Here is a 17263-nt window from a genome sequence, read left to right as displayed (position 1 = left end):
GGGTCCAAGGACCCTGGACCCTGCCAAGGTAACTGAAAAGCTTTGCTGACCGTGTGTTGTTGTTGGGTCAGCACACTGACAGGCCTGGGCCCAATGAAAGGCCCTGATGTTTGGTTTTCTTGGGCTTTGGGGTCGATGTTCTGTTTTGTTTTTCCTTGCCAGAGAACCTTTTTTGGGAAATGTAAACCATGACTGTGCAGAGATTTGGAGGGCAGGGTGTTTTTTTTGTTTGTGTCGATCGCCTTGGTTGTGGTTTCTTCTAGCTGAGCTATACTTACCAAGCAGGATGTGGGAAATTGTTTGAATTCCACTTGGACATTTTGTTGTTGTTGTTGCGGCTGTTTATTAATGAACCGTAAAATAATATGTTGGTTTCATGTAGTGAGTTGTCTGAAATATGTCCATTTTACAAACTGCATTTAGGCTACTTAAGGCACAGATTGCCTTTTGATTGCCTTCAGTCAGTTCTGTTCAGACCTCCCTGTAATTATGGGTATGGCCTTCCATTTTCTGAATTGTAACAATTACCGCTTATTTTCATTGTAGAACCTGTGTCTCACTCTAATTATCACTCTCTCAAAATTAGTAGGGCACAAATGTGCAAGGTACGAGAGGCTTGGTGACATGTTACTGTACTCTGAGAACCTTGTTATATCCATTACCAACCATTGTCCTGTGTGATGGAATACTAGGATGTATAGAAAGGGCATATTCGTAGCAAACTTGTAGACTGTAGACAGCAAACTTGTAGACTATAACTAACCCTCAAATCCAGGACCCTGGAGAATCAGACAGTGAATCGTGGTCAACAACAGGCACCCTAAAATGTGCCCACACTCTTCTGATTATGGTAGAGTGAATTTACCTCTGTGGTGGTACCATTACCTTGCTTCAGGCAGGAACATCAAGGTAGTGCTCTTTGTCAACTTGGTGCAAAGTTTAGTGTCCTTGCCATTGGATGTGTACCTTTGTGTTGTCTGTCTGTAGGGGGCTATAATATATGTCTCCTTTTACAGGTAGAAAAAACATTTCAAAGAGTCCTCTGAAATAAACAGGTTGTTTTTTTCTACTACAAAAGCCCTCCTGAAGTGCGATCACAAGAACTTTTATTTTTAAGTTTTACACACCGGAAGTATAATAATTTGACCCGGTATATTTTTGTCATCGGAAGTCCGCAGTGAAAATGGCAGCGTATACAAGTGTGAAGTCTACAAAACTAGTTTTGAAGGGAATGAAAGATAAAAGGTGAATTGAGAAACTTGTGTTGTATCTATAGTGCCAGGAAAGACATTTCTACGGAATAGTGTCGTAGTCAATTTGTAATTTTCTGCCAGATTTCCCACAATAGCTAGCGACGTTAGCATAGCGCCGGTAACGTTATCTAACGTTCATGTTAATATTGATTGAGGTGCTTGCTTGCTCTGCTTGTGCAGGCTTTAAGATTAGCACACACTTCTTAGCCAAACAACTATTTACGTAATGTTTCTTGTAGACCTCTAATGATACATTAACTAGCGTCAACATTAGCGAGACTCATGACTTAAAATCTGGAGTCGGACGACGTCTATCTCAACAATTAATGTTAAAATCATACATTTAAAAAATGGGCCAAGAGACACTTTCCCACTTTCTAAGAAACCCTTCATGAACTACATCTGCTTTTATGTATTGTGTGCTTTCCACATTAAAGGTTAAGAGTGAACTGAAGGGCTACATACTGCTCAAAGTTACTAACAACCTATTTATTTAACTTAATTTCTAGTAAAAAGAAGAGAAAGGATAAAAAGCGGAAAAGAGATAATGATGAGGACAAACAAGATGTTGTCGGTAAGTACAGTCACTCATAAAAAATTATACAGAATCACCTCTCAGAAATGTTGGTGAAACTTTTTATATACATTCATGTGTCTTTCTTCCCGACAGACTTCACCTTTTAGCTATCTCTTAAGAAGTAGGCAAATCAGTCTTATACACTGTCTACTAGTAGTTTAAACGGCATTTAACATTCCTAGTGAAGTACTATTTAAACAAGATAAGCAACAATGTTATGATTAGGCAAAAATATCCCGGTGCTGTTTTGGAGGACTAGCCCATTTCTCTCAAACTAGTAGCTAGACGTGCTCAGAAACCTAACCTTCATACAAGCTAAAACGGTTGCTGTTGTGTTAGCCTATACGGTGTAGACGGAGGTAAGTTTAGCTTAAAGGGCAACTAGTTACTGAGTCACTCTGCTGCTTCTTACAGTGCTGTTTGAGGCCTTAGTTACCCAAAAATTACAAAGCTACATTTCAAGCCAGGCCGTTTCCAGGAGGTATGTTGAACACTGATGCTTCTGTGCATTAGCAGATATCTGTTTGCACAGTTTACACCCTGGCCATAATGTTTCCATGATGTTTAGTTGCCCTAACATTACAGTTAACACCATAGACTTGAACCCCAGCTTCTTTATGACACCCAAACTACACAGCATGGGATCAAACACGCAATTTACCACTTTCAATGTATAGGCAAAAACAGCACCATGTGCTGGTTAGATGACATGTGTAGGAAATTACAGATAAAGTCCTCAGATGGACTATACAGGTGGTCCTCAGGTTGGTATACCCATTGTTCTTTCCCTTCTACCCATGGTTAAGGACTAAGTGGAGCTTGTGTATTGGGATTTTATTTTATTATTTTATTTTGGATATATTTGTTAATGCCTTTCAGTGTTTCCCCTAGGTTTACAGCTTGGGGGGGGGGGGAGGGGGACGGCGGCAGGGGCGCGGCGTGATGCACCGCGGCGGCGGCGCTATATTTATAAAAAAAAAAAAAAAAATTTTTTTTTTTTTTTTTTTTTACTTGACCTTCCAGGGGGGGCGGGCGGGGCCGTTGGGGGGGCGGGCCGCCACCCTAATATCATTGTAGGGGAAACACTGCCTTTTTTTAAGGTTGTATAGCCTTTTTTCATTCTGGCAGGAAGACTGCCAATGGAAACTAGCCTTTTTGCCATAATTCGGTGCATTTATATTTTAATGTTCATGTATGTACACTCACTGTCCCTCAAATTTAATACATTGATTGATTGATTGATGGATGACCATATCATCATGTTTCTCTTTAAGGAGGGTGGTGGGCTGTCCGCAGCTTTGGGGAGATCACAGGCACGGTGTCCATAGAAATGCAGAACAACGCGTATGTGCACGCCCTGGACTCCGGACTCTTCACCCTGGGAGCACCACACAAAGGTAAATATTGCTCCTGCTGTTTACGTGAGAGGGTCAAGCTCTCCTGGGTCCGGAACAGCTCCCTTGTTGAGCTTGAGGTGACTATTAAGTGGCTAGAGTGCAGAATTAGATAGCTGTTGATTGTCTTTGAAATAAGTTTGTTCTATCTTGAGTGAAGAGTAGGCACCTCCCTATGGTCAGTAAGCAGTGTCATCAGCACTTTTTGTCTCTCTATTTCTCTCTCACACCCTTGCTTGCCGAAGATGATTGTGGGCAGTGATTCCAAAGTGGGCTGCAATATTGGGTGTATGAAACACATTACCCCTCGCTCTAACCCTCAATTTTTGTCCCATTGCTTTCTGACTCTGGTGCTCAGTTGTGCGTGTTGCACACAGCCACTGTCTCACCTCTGCTGCACCCAAAAATCAATTTCCAATCACCAGCGCAGGGGTTTGCATCCAGCGCTAATGGGGAATGACCATTAGAGTTCTCCTGCTGCGCGTCTTACTTGCGTTCACAAAGGCCATTTTCTGCTGGGCTGAGCACTACATTAGAATTCACTGCAGGAGCCCGAAACATGCCATGCATGCAGCTAGCTCTGAGTCCATCTCTTTGTTTCCTGCCAAAATATTGAGCTCTGTATATCTCATGTGTCAATGAGATAGACAGGCCTTTTAAATGTGCTTAAGAGGAACACATTAGGTTAATGTGGTGATGGATCGCTTCCTTGTTCAAGTTGATGGTGTGGGTTTTAGAATGCCATGCCAGTGTGTGTGTGTGTGTGTGTCCAATGTTGAAACTGTCTAATTTTGCTGCTAGCTTAATTGTACCGGACTGAACTGTACTGGAGAACAGCATGGCTCTGTGGTGATGGTAATTGTTTTACATTGCAGAGGATGAGGGTCCTGACCCACCAGAGCAGTTTACAGCCATTAGAGTGTCTGACAGCAGGTGAGCACATGACCAAAACTCATGGACATATTTGTCTTTAAAATAACATTAACAACATTAAAATAATGTTTACCTTAAAACAACAGTATCCAAATCATTTTGGGGACGGTGTGGTGATGCTCTGATGGAAAATGGTATCTGTGCCACTGCCTGGTACACCTGGTATTGTACCATGCAGCTTTGGTGGACAGGGCTCAAGAATCACGTAATGCTTAATAGTAGCACCTCACACAACAACAAGACCGTTCTGCTAGCGATGTATTCATTTTATGGATATCATGGCAGAGGCGATGAAGAAACCTTCTTCGTCAATCTCATGTCAAACTCAGTCTTCGTCAATCTCATCCCAAATAAGCCTTGTGAGTTTGCAACTCCACTAGCTTGTAATAAATGTATATTATGCACAGTATTTGCCTTTTATCAAGACACCAACAACATTTCATTAGATGGCATATGCTCCACATTACACTGTCCATTAGGGCTTCTCAAAGCTCTACTTGTATTTACGACAGTGGTGTAAAAGTGAACTACACTCTGCAACTTTAGGGGAGCTCAATAGAATGGGGCTTTGATTTAATGGCCTGGTAATGTGAAATGTCCAATAGCCAGCAAAGCAAACTTGAGGCCACTGAACAGTGAAAGGGCTCTATGCAAATTAACCGGCTGGGAGATGTATTCCGTTTATTCAGCTGAGATGAGCTGCACGCAATTAGCTCCATAAAAACATGCTCCTTGACATTGACCTTGTGTGCCCCTGTAGGATAGCTCTGAAGTCTGGCTATGGGAAGTACCTGGGAGTGACCTCTGAAGGTGTGGTGGTGGGTCGCTCAGACGCCATTGGCTCTCGGGAACAGTGGGAGCCTGTGTTTGAGGATGTAAGTAGCACTTCCAATCAATATGGTAAAAGTATTAGTTGTAATTTTAACTAATATGATGTGAAAATGTGTTCATGTTTGATGACTTTTGACAACGTCATGCGCCTAAGAAAATAAAAAAGGTAAAACAGAATTCTGCTGTGCTTTTCTGTCCTTTAAACCAGAGTTTGATTGGTTACAGGCCGTGCTTGAACTGGTGCATCTCTTATCTTGCTCCCCCTCTTCAGGGTAAAATGGCTCTGATGGCGGCCAACAGCTGCTTCATCACCTACAGCGAGAGTGGAGACATCGTGGCCCACAGTAAGGCAGCAGGCGAGGAGGAAATGGTCAAGGTGGGGCAATCTCACTGCTTTAACTCCACTTCATCTCTTGTCCAGGCTCGCTTCCTCTTGCTAAACTAACATTACCAGACGCATGCTCAGGAGATCGATGCCATGGAAGCATTAAAGGTCCCCTCCGTAATTGAGATCACTAGGCTTTGACCATTCATGATCTATGTTCAGCCTTATTAGGATAGCTTTTCTCTTCTGTTGTGCTAATGTATAGCAGATATGTCTCAGTTACAATATACACAAACCCCTCAGACCCAACTGACACACAGACAGTCATGTGGACAGCTTGTTATGTAATCTGTTGGAAAAGGCCATCCCAGCTCATGGGTTGCGGTGCTGGTCCACATGTGCTGTGTCATGTTGCTACCGGCCCTGTCCCATATGGTGGTGAGGTGGAGCAGGGCAGGGTTCCCAGGGGGGTTGGAGTTCACAGCGACTGACAAGGACCCCTCTGGGGAGTTCACAGCGACTGACATGGACCCCTCTGTCCCTTTTTCTGTGTTTCACCCTGCCCTCTGGCTGCCCTGTCTGTCAGATGCGCTCCTGTGCAGAGAGAGAGGTCAAGCGGAAAGACGACATCGCAGATGAAGATCGGGGCAATGTCAAGAACTGTGAGATCAACTACGTGTGAGTGTCTGACTGTCATTTCCTCACTTTCTTTGTGTGTGTGTGTGTGTGTGTGTGTGTGTGTGTGTGTGTGTGTGTGTGTGTGTGTATTCAGTGTGTTGAGACGTGGACATTGGGGTGGATTTTTTTTTCATTTATTTGTTTATTTGTCCATTTCATAGACAACAATTTCTACACCATCAACTAGTACAACTTGCTGAATATTTAGCATTGATGGCTTGCAGTCTCCCTGTATGTTCAGTTGTTCCTGCAGCTGTCAGGCCAGATGTTTTCACCTACCTGAACTGTTTCACCAACAGTTTCTCTATTCAGATCTGCAGATCTGATAGGGTTGTCCCACACACAAGTGATGCTCGCTTTCTGCAACTGAAGTGTCACTTATGCACATTAGTCTGGTGTTGTTACAGACTGGATGCCTGCACACTCCTTTAGTCCGTGTATTTTTAATTTTGGTTTGGTTGTTGTTATTTTTGTTTTTACTTGTGTTTTGAACAAAAATGCGACTCAAACGTACACAATGTTTTAAAGGCAGTGGCTGATAGGCATTTTTTCACCTTTGGGAAATGTGTTGTGATGCAGAACCTTTTGCTAGTGGCTCATCTGCAGGATGCCCATCACCATGAGTCAGAGATATTAATGAGAATTACTCATTCAAGATGTCAAGGCTGTAGGAATCTCATCATTTCACAGGAAGTAATCTGGTTTGCATATTACTTTCCAGTTCACCCACGGATGTTTTGATTCCTATAGGTCATTGGTAGGTCAGTCTCATCATGTCAGACCCTTTGCTGATGGCCGGACGTGAGAAACTGTCATAACCTGTGTATGCGGGTAGACCTCAGTCCTCGGTCACTTTTCAGGACATTCCCAACTTCTTCTTGTTCTGGGGTGTATCTCTTGCTGCGTGGCTCGTGGCCAGAGATCTGTGTGCATGGGTAGATGACCGACGCAGAGGAGGCTATTGCATCATGAAACATTACATTTCCCTTTGTGCCTGTTGCCCTTGAGCAGGCTTGTCAGTCAGCACTAGGGTTTTTGAAAGGTGTGCAGTGCTGAGCGGACTAGGCAAAACGGGGCTTTGTGTGATGTGACATTTCAAGAGGGCCATGTCTGAATGTTTTTCTGGGGTCTGGAAGTGCACACATGCGGGTCATCTGACGTCTGAGCGGCCCAGGAGCGGTTTGTTTGTATGGTGGAGAGGAGTGACAGGAAGTGTAATTGCTTTGGGCCAAGCCAGGTGACCTTAAGGTGTAGGAAAAATCAAGCATTTTAGGGGGGCACCTAAATCAATGCCCACTGCTTCTTTGTGGCAGTTTATAAAATGACATGGCTTTGCTTGTCAAGACAGTCACTCAGATTGCCCTTGCAAAGTGCACATTGACCTTTCAGGTCTGTCCCCGCTTTTATTGCACCGCCACGTTTGCACTGGAGTCCTGCCCAGATCTGACAGGATTCTGACAGCTGATTGGCAGGCAGCCAGTTTTGGTTAATTGTATTTATTTACTTATTTTTGTCACTTATCTAAGCGTACAGGAAAGAGAAGTGCTACGCCCAATGTGTGCTCATGGTCTTGACCTGTGGAAGATTTGTGATGTATGTGTTTCTCACTTTTTGTTCAGGAAGAAATTCCAGAGCTTCCAGGACCGTAATCTAAGAGTAAATGAAGAAGACATTGTTACACTGAAAAAGGCCAGGGGCGATGGCAAGTTCCATGAGTCTCTGTTAGACAGGTAAGGAAAACCATACAGATTATATTAATTGTTGGACTACTTATATCCCTGTGTAGTTGTGTTAAACCTGCTTCCAGGGTTTTATTGAAACAATTTGGGAATAGTATTTACCATAATCTTTGCCTTGTCTTTGCAGGAGAAGCAAGATGAAGGCTGACCGATATTGCAAATAGCAGAAAGGAGAGACCATAGGTGAAACCATCCTGTTTTAACGTGTATAGCTTGAGATGTGTCAATGTGTATTTTTTTTTTTTCATACCCGGAACTGAGTGCATTTCTTTCTTTTGTTAAACTTGTATTGAAAGGCGCATCTTCTAGTGCACAGTTAGAATTGCAATAGAATGGGATATCTGAAGGTCCAAGGCACCAAGATGATGTTGGGCAGGGTTCCTCTATCCTCCTCCTTGAGCTTCCTTGCCCTGTATACTATAGTGCTACGGATGAGATCAGATAGGCGTGCAGTGCATGGGGATCAGAAAACCACTGATATAGGTTGAAGGATGCCATCTTCATCTGGACACCGCTTATTTTAAATCCCTTTGTGAAATGTAACTTTACCTTAACAGATGGGATTAAATAAAGTCCAGCTGTGACATTTTTATCAATTTATTTGCAATGATGGTGTGCTTTGTGTTGAGGTTTGTCTAGAACACATCTAGTGAACTGTTCTCTTTTTAGCCACTAGATGGCATTAAAACATCTTTTTCATAGTGTCAGCCCTTATAGGGTCATGAAAAACAAAGCCCCGAGAGACATTTCTATCCTGATTGTCAGTCAGGTTTTTATTTTGTTAGTCAGTGATTAGGGTTTTAAAACACCAACCAGACAAATCACAATCTTATCTGTGATTAGTCTGTACCAGTCAGTTATGCTGTAAAATGTATTATGTTTCATTAAATGTGGTGTTTGTTTCAATGACTACTCTGTAAAAAGTGTTATATGAATGTACCTTACCTCCGCACGGTTAAGGGTAGAGGTCGGTAGAATTGCACATCATTTTTATCTTCAGAACATTTATTTATATTTAAAAGTAACACTAGATAACCACAAGGTGGTGGTATTGCTGTTCATCTTTAGTACAAGCCCAAAGAGAAATTAAAACCAGACATTGCAGAGCACACAAATGACACCTAGCAGACCAGAGTACTGAGTTTCTCCTTTTCTCAGAAATGTAAGAATGAACTGCATACTGTTGGTCATTCAGAGTTGGTTTATGACCAGTGGATTTCACCTCTGCAGGTCAACACACACTCAGTCAAACAAAGAACTATACCATCACAAGCAGCACAAAAACAAAGCAGACCTTTGGTTTCAAATGTCAAATCACATTTTTATTTGCAGCGTACAGAAATTTGAATAGATTATAGAAATGGAATGTCCTCCAGGACCTCTGATATCTGAGGACCTAACATTAGTCAACTGAACTGGAGTGTCCATACAGGGGTCAGTGGTAAGTTACACAGCAGGAGCACAGAGACATAAGTTAAAACTGCACGAGTGAAGATTAAAAACATGATGTAGAGCACACAGATACATACAAAGGGAGATTGCACAACACTTAAGAAGGGCAAGTGGCCTAGTAAAAAAGGGAGGGGGAAAAAACTTACATAGAACAATTGTTAACTAAAAACATCTATAATCACATTAAACTGAAATGACAATGGGATTTGAAGTTGATATGGGAGGCTCTCCATGTTATAGAGGTAAATGCATCAGATGTTTGGGTCGAGTTGCTTCACAGCCTATTGCCACGTCACTAAGCCACCCAAGTCTGTTAACTTCAAAGACCTGTGGAAGACCACAGGGTTTCCTTCCTGAACAATTCTCTTTTCTAACATTGAAATGTCTCTTTCAAGGATGTCAGTCTACTGCCATGTGAGGCTCGATAATAACCGTCGTCAATCATCAATCAATCATTAGTTTGTCATTTAAAAAATTAAAATCACACATAAAATATCCATTACATATTCCAGAAAACAGCATGTTGCAAGGAAGACGACAAAGATACTAGATATTTGTATCAATATTGTAGTGGTTCATATAACCACATGTATGGCACAAGACAGATTTTAAATATATTCGGTGACAAGATTTTAAAAATTCAGACATGATAGTCAAAATTGTAGTGACTGATTTTTTTTTTTTTAACAAATTCATACACATGCAGACAGAAAACAATTTCTTCTTTTCCAAAGACTTTGTTGGAAGCATGCAGATTTGCACAGTGGTTCTGTGTTAGTAGTGGTAGTTTATACAACAGTGAGATCCCTCACTCACTCACTCACTCTCTCTCTCTCTCTCTCTCTCTCTCACACACACACTCACACACACACACACACACACACACACACACACACACAAACAGACAATACTTTGGCATTTTTGGCACAGAAGAGAGGCAAACTGGAGTGAGGTCACTTCTCAAAGTACGGCAGATAGAAGAACTTGAAGCCTCGACGCCCCTGGACAGCACAGCTTATGTAGATCACATGATAAACTGCAGGGAGGGAGGATAAACACTCAGTCAAAAGATAAGCCCCAAGAATGTCAGACATAAGATAGCCAAGCCGGCAACAGTCTCATAAAATAAAAATCAAAGGATGGACACAAAATCAGGAGCAAAGTCAATATGCTATAATTAAAGTCAAATGTTATTGCTGAACAAGTCCATTACAGACATCAGGTAGATCTGTGTGTGGTGTAAATTGAGCACATACCCCCTGGAATAAAAAGCAAAAACCCAGGAACAAAAAAGATGGCACTGGAGACACCTATGGTGACAGACGGTGAAGGAGAGGAAATATTAGAGATTATGGAAGACCGGAACAACAGAGTGAAATCCATAAGATTACAGCGCAGGAACATGAGTCCATCCCATCCGTATGGGCTTTACCTGCATGAGGGTTTAACTGGATGACTATGCCGGTGAAGATTAGAGCTGACAAAGGGAGAGACAAAGAGTGCCATGTCAGGTCAAGGCTGAAGGCAGCAATAACATTTGTGCACTATGTACGTCAGTATCAGAAAATATATCCCGATAGGATGAACAGAACAGAAGGGATTTATTTTCCGATACTGACCGGTAGACTATACAATATCCTGCTTATTATATCCTGCTTATTATATCCTGCTTATTATATCCTGCTTATTGTTACTTGCCAAAACGATAAAAGACGTTCCTCCAAAATACATCTGTATAATGATTTTGTAGCCCTACCCAAAGAAAATAATAGTACTCCATGCAAACAGTACTTTAAAGTTTCAGGTGTTGCACAGCATACCTATTACTTGCTGACTTCAACTTACAATGAATTTACGTTATGTTAAGTGAACGGACTACTAAGCAGAATGATATGAAAGATGTGAATTAAAAGCACAAGACCTATTTCCAATTAATTAATTCAGACATTCATTTTTTTGCAGCGGTCATTATAAAGACATATCAGACCTCTGAATGTTGGGGTGGCTCATTGAAATCAACGGAAGTTTTTGCAACATTCTCAGGAGCCATATAATAAAGTGCTATAAAAGCCAGAGGAGAAAGGGGTGACATCACAAAAGTTCAAAAGTCTGCCCAAGGGGGCACATGGAGTTTATGTAGTTCTTGGGAGTTTTTTTTTTTTCACCACTCAGACCTGTAAACCGGCATGAGAAGGACTCACCCACTCCAGTGATGAGGAGGAGGAACGAGGCTAGAACCACCCGCCTGTTCTTCTTCACCAGTGGGTGAGATGTCCAGCTGGCGGTGAGAGAGGGAAAGAAAATGATTTAATGAAGATGGAGAATAAAGGGGATAGACGCGAGTCTGTTGGTGCAAAGCATAGTATGCTCGAGCATATGTACTACATGTCTACAAATGTTATTTTGTTTTAAGTATATATATAATATAATTACTGTTTTTCTGTGTATTGTGCGCATTAACCTACATCAGTGCAAATAACAGACTGGCACTGACTGACCTCGGTGTGCTGCAAATGTGTTAAGCGTTAGAATGTGTGTGTGTGTGTGTGTGTGTGTCGGTGTGTTTACCTGCAGCAGTGTGCAGACAGGTGTGTGACAGAGCTGAGGGTGCTGAAGGACCACTGGGAGCTGCAGTAGGAGAGGGTGGCCGGGTCACTGTGGGGGAACAGAGCAGCGTTCAAGCTCTTCATCACACTCTCACTGGAAAAGGAGCCACTCAGGACAGTCACGCTCACTCAGGACATCTCTATGACAAGAGCCCTCCACGCTTGGAGTTTTAGAAGATTCATTTTTGTTGTTTAGTTTGACAGCCTTCACAGACACCACAGTATTTTTTCCCCAATGGTTTCAAGACACACATTAACCATTAAACCAAAAGGCCACTGCAAATATTGACATAGCCTGATCAAGTCGCCAAATGTTTCATGACCAAGCATTGATTGTGAAATCCCCCTAACTAAAAAAAAGATATAAACTCATCAAAAAGAGTTCGGATATTTGTGTTTGGTCGATTATTTCTCTGTTGTTATAATGCTTATTGGCATTGTATTTTATATCGTTGGAAAGCCTGTTTATTTACCTTTACAATGATTTTACTTGAGCTCTACCCAGATAATCATACTATGCTGCTCATCCCACCCAAGCATAATACTCACAAGTTGGACATCATTGTAAAGGTAAATAAAACAGGCTGTCCAACTATAAAAAATACAATGCCAATTAGCATTGTAATAACAGGGAAATAATCGACCAAACACAAACTTTTTTTGACAAGTTTATATATTTACTTACATATTAACTTATGAGTCTTGGCAGGAGACTATTACACAGGCAGTGCACTGCAGAAGGGGGAGAGATTAGCCGTGTGTCATGACAGCAGAGATTCATGCCACTCAACATGACTCAGCAGCCACTTGATTTCAGATGTAAGGTACATGGCACAGCACATATTACTGAGCTGCTAAATGCAGTCTCTGAGTGCTGTACAAGGGATGCAAACTCCAAGCGTTCTCTTACATTATTTCACTTCATAGTTATTCAACTATTTAGTGCATTTGGGGGTGCAATTTACTTGATTGAGTGAAGTTTTAGAGCAGTTCATAGCCTCAATGTGCATCTCAGTCAAAAAGGAAACATTTTACTTTTGGTTACATAAAAATGACAAAAGCCTACTAAACCCAGTCATAGCCTATCAAACAATGTGTCATTAAGTACAAAGTAAACTTGAAGTTCTTAACCACAAGTTTACACACCAAGCCAAAACAGTGTAAGGTCAGGCTCAAATGCTCTATGGCAAGTGACTAAAGAACAGTTCCATTCGGTCACTAGCAAGGGACCAATCAGATAAGAAGAAAAAAAAAAACTACAGAAGGCAAACAAGGACAATTCTAAAGTGACGCAGGAGCTCCAGAGTCAGGATGGTATACAGGATGGAGTGAACTGAAGGGATAGGGAGAGGGGAGGGGGAAAAAAGGGAAAACATGTAACTTTGGGAGAAACGAGACACATAAACAGACCTTGATGAAGCCCAGACAAGAGAGCATGGCCACGGACTTTTATAGGCGTTTTGTATTCCTTACTTAAAACACAATGATCCACACCAACTCGACAAATATACAGAAAAGCATACAGACTATCTGGCTAAAAAGACTGACGCAAGAAACACAAGACGCAAGACTGTGGCAGCAGCCGTGGAAGTAGAGTAGCAATTCAAATACATGCACTGACAGTAACAGTGCACTCATCTAATCACCCTATTCACCAATGTTACCAAAACATTTCAAACTAAACACAATAAAAGGGGGTGTTTTTCACAGTTAGCTTTTGGTATATTCTCTATTGACTGTACACAACCTGAATATCTTGGCCAAAACACAGCCTTTAAAATGGCTTCAAAGAGAAAAGCAGAAAATAACAGCATCCTGAAGCCATGTGTTACACTGTCAGCAGAATCGTGACAGTCGGAGGAAGCAGACTAGCAGTGAGTGACGGAGTCCAGGAAGGAGAGAGAGCAGGAGAGGATGGGGAAGGAAAGGAGCAAGCACTCAGTCAGCTGTAGGTGACCCCTGCAGAGGAACCAGCCTGGCTGCGATGAAGGATGAAGGACTCTTGGTCTGAATTATCCACACAGCCCTAACTGATGGCCCATATCGATGCCTGGAGGGCCTACATTAAAGCCCAAAACAACTGTGAGTAAAGGAGACACACATCTGACAAAAGCCACAATGCTGCGAGCTCATAGCCAACAAGAACAATACAGGATTGGTTTGATCCCCATTATAGTTGGACTATGCCCACACTGACTACACTGAGAGCAAACACCACTGAATAAAGGTTCCGTAATGACCAGAGGAGGGGCGTCGCCTTCATTGCACACATGTAAGTCGCCACCTGCTCTTTGTTTCCTCTCTTACAGTCACACGCACCACTCCGTGCCGTAAACACACGGGCTGATCCAGCTCAGAGCAACGCCAAAACAAACCTGATTTTGAAGAAGTTGTTGAAGGTGGAGCTGCCACTGTTACCCAGGACATCTTCATTTTCCAGATTCTGTGCACAGGGGAGACAACGGTGAAAAAGATTAACATACAAGTGCGCCTGTGTCTTCTGTCCTCACACAGTCAAATAAAGAATGAGTAATCGTCTCAAGGGGGAGACAGACATGGGCAAAGACAGACAGATGACTACGGGACTAAAAACAGAGAAAACAGAAACAGGCAAGAATGTAAGCTATAGGCCTAAGACACTTGGACAAAGTTGAAACAACAGACGTCACAATTTTTGTGTCTACAGAACAGAAATTAACTTTCTTACGGGGAAACATTTACATCATCACTGATTCCGCACCTTACATTGTATTGATGACAATGGAACGGTGGCATAATCAGAGTAATACACTATTGGTTAAGAAATGTATTATATTTATTATTATATTTATATTACATTATATTTATTTATTTGATCCTACACTGTTGTGATATATTGCACATTTTCAGTTAAAGTACATTGAGAGCAACTAAACACCACAACAAATTCCTTGTATATGAAAATGTACTTGGCCAATACACATGATTCTGATTCTGATTCTGATTAAGTACTTTATAATGGGATATCGTACCGGTGACCGACTCTGGTAATGCTGAATACCCATACTCTATAATACAGCATAATCTTAATTATGTTATTGTGTATGTTTTTCATTTTTTCAAGTTTCATGCTAATGTTGGTCTAGTAAACCTTTCGGTAATGTTATCTGTACCAGACAGACAGACAGGCAGACAGACTCACCTGGTATTTCAGGTTGCTGTGCTCAGGGGAGCCAGCCACAGTGGCCGGATGAGTCTGTGGCTTGGTGAAAGACAGAGTGCCAAATGTCATCTCTCCATCTCTCTCTTTTTCTTTCCCTTTCCATCCGTCCAGATCTCCTCCTGGACTGACGCCCTCCTCCTCTCCCTCCAGCACAAATGCGTCATCAATGCTGAACTGCGTCGCCATGGCTATTCCTCATAGACCCAACTCATAGACACGCACTGTGAAATGTACAAAATACAGATGAAGCCTATAGACAAGGGCTGGACAATTGTATACACAAAGGGCTGGTGAGGACATTTCTAAACCCTAACAAGCAGGAATCCACCTAAGTGAGCATCATCAGTCAACTAATTTCCATCTACAAGCAATCATTTAGCTGTATGAGGAACGTTATCTTCCTTGGAACGTTCTCTTGATTAGGATACTTTGCAGGGCAGGCTGTCCCTTGCCCTACAGACAGTCCGGGTCAAATTACTCCTTTTCTGCAGTAGCTCTGGATAATACTTTACTGAAACTCCAGTGTAAACAGTATTGTCAAAGTTCTGTTGTTCATCTTGACCAGATCAGTATACATTAATACACCTACTTCAGCCCTTCGCCAATTTCACCACAGTTATGGTAAATGAATCATCTGGTCGCAACCTAATTGCTTATAAAGTTCAGTTAAAGTACTAGAACACTTTCCAAAGAATTAGAATAATTTCCTTGGTGAAAACTTGCGCAGGAACTTGCCGTTTTCCACACAATTATAACACCCAGCTGATCAGGGCCGTCAGCGAAACCGAGTGATCTGTATAAGATGGATTCTCCTAGTATTTGGCTCATGTTTTGTAATATCTATAAGCCACTTGTAGCACTCCCAACAGTAGTTTGTATGTCTATTTAGACTAACTTATGAAATTAAAACCATACGACATTTCAAAGGGTACGATCTTAGGACGCAAAAGCAGAAAAACCTGAGAATACTGAGATTTGACACTCGACAACTGACACAAACGTTGGAATTCTCACATTTCATTAATATAATGGCGAGTTCATATGAGATAACTGGCTGGCAAAGTGAAAACATCTAGAGTTAACATTAACTATTTAGGAAACCAAGCATCTCTGATGATAATAACGGCTGGTTGGCTAGCATGCTAAAACGAAAACATCTAACATGATCTTCAAAGTTTCAACAAGTTGGTCAAATATAATTCTCACAAATCATCCTAAATTACAAGATGATGGTAGTTGCAAGATCATGCAAGGTAGCAAAATACATTAACATGATGGCAATCCACGGTATTTCTGAACTGTACTGCACTGGCCTAAAGAAGGCTACGACTACGGTAGCGTTGTTTTCCAGTTGAAAGGAAAAGTTGAACGGCTAGCATGCTAACTAGCTTGTACTGTCTATTTAACAAAAGGTGGAGTCCGTTTTACTTACTTTCAATGCGTTTTTCTTTATCGATTAGATGTACTTCATCAGTCCAGACTGCTGTGCATTTTTCTCTCAGAGTCAAAACGGAACCTACTAATGAACCATAAAACAATTGGATACCTTCTTTTACTCTGAAGCGCACAAACTTCCCCGAAACTTTGTAACGCCGGACCTATTTCCTTTAGCAAGCGGCATTTGGCTGCACATGACTACACTCATAAGTCAAAGTTAATCGATTGCTGCGTAGCAATGTCGATTGTTGGCATAATCGCATTATTTATGCTTTAAAGTGCAAAAATATATAAATGTAAGTCAAAAAGGCTAATAGTGAGTTTTCCTACAATTTATTTGAGTATTTTATTTCATTTTATTTTTGTATTTCTAAATATTCTCCTCACAGTTAGCTTATGCTGGGCACATTTCGTAAATCACTTTAGGTAAATCCATATATGGGCCATTCTACCGAATTCGTGTAATATGCAGTCCCTCAACAATAAAATCTATTTACAAAACAATTAGGTATTTAGGCATAGATATTAAATTAGAAAATGTTATGGTCTATATAAACCCAATGCATTACATGAGATAGTGATAAGCTAAATATATACAAAATCATCATTTATAGGGTACTTTCTATTGGGAAGTAGCTGTCCCCAACCCTGACATCTAAATTTCAATGCCTTTAAATAACACTTTTCAATTTTTTTTGATTTTTTTCAATGATTTAATTTCAAAGATCTTTATGATTGGGTTGAAACAGAACTTGGAATATTTAGATTTATTGTGGGTTTAATTTTTAAATCAATTTACTATACTCAAAAAATCATGTCCCTAGTTTTCATGTCAC

General features: G+C 41.3%; 2 protein-coding genes across 2 annotated transcripts; one reads left to right on the top strand and one right to left on the bottom strand.

The window, feature by feature from the left end:
* Window positions 1-1162: 1162 nt before the first annotated feature.
* Window positions 1163-8640, top strand: frg1 (FSHD region gene 1). The gene is made up of 9 exons (XM_080836399.1): window positions 1163-1245; window positions 1763-1827; window positions 3105-3227; window positions 4100-4157; window positions 4918-5032; window positions 5260-5364; window positions 5900-5991; window positions 7611-7721; window positions 7858-8640. Exons 1-9 carry the CDS (start codon window positions 1184-1186, stop codon window positions 7892-7894), a joined length of 768 nt encoding a protein of 255 aa, XP_080692525.1. The 5' UTR covers window positions 1163-1183; the 3' UTR covers window positions 7895-8640.
* A 436-nt stretch (window positions 8641-9076) lies between these two features.
* tmem134 (transmembrane protein 134) lies at window positions 9077-16579 on the bottom strand. Its single transcript, XM_080838163.1, has 8 exons — window positions 16423-16579; window positions 14970-15211; window positions 14164-14231; window positions 11751-11837; window positions 11384-11460; window positions 10615-10659; window positions 10439-10492; window positions 9077-10218 (listed from the first exon to the last, which is right to left on the bottom strand). The coding sequence occupies exons 2-8, from the start codon at window positions 15174-15176 to the stop codon at window positions 10136-10138; spliced, it is 621 nt and encodes a 206-aa protein (XP_080694289.1). The 5' UTR covers window positions 15177-15211; window positions 16423-16579; the 3' UTR covers window positions 9077-10135.
* Window positions 16580-17263: the final 684 nt, after the last annotated feature.

This window comes from Sprattus sprattus (genome assembly GCF_963457725.1).
Source record: "Sprattus sprattus genome assembly, chromosome: 4".
NCBI classification, from domain to species: Eukaryota; Metazoa; Chordata; class Actinopteri; order Clupeiformes; family Clupeidae; genus Sprattus; species Sprattus sprattus.
Note: the sequence above shows the minus strand (reverse complement) of the source record. Positions and strands in the feature narration are given on the sequence as shown.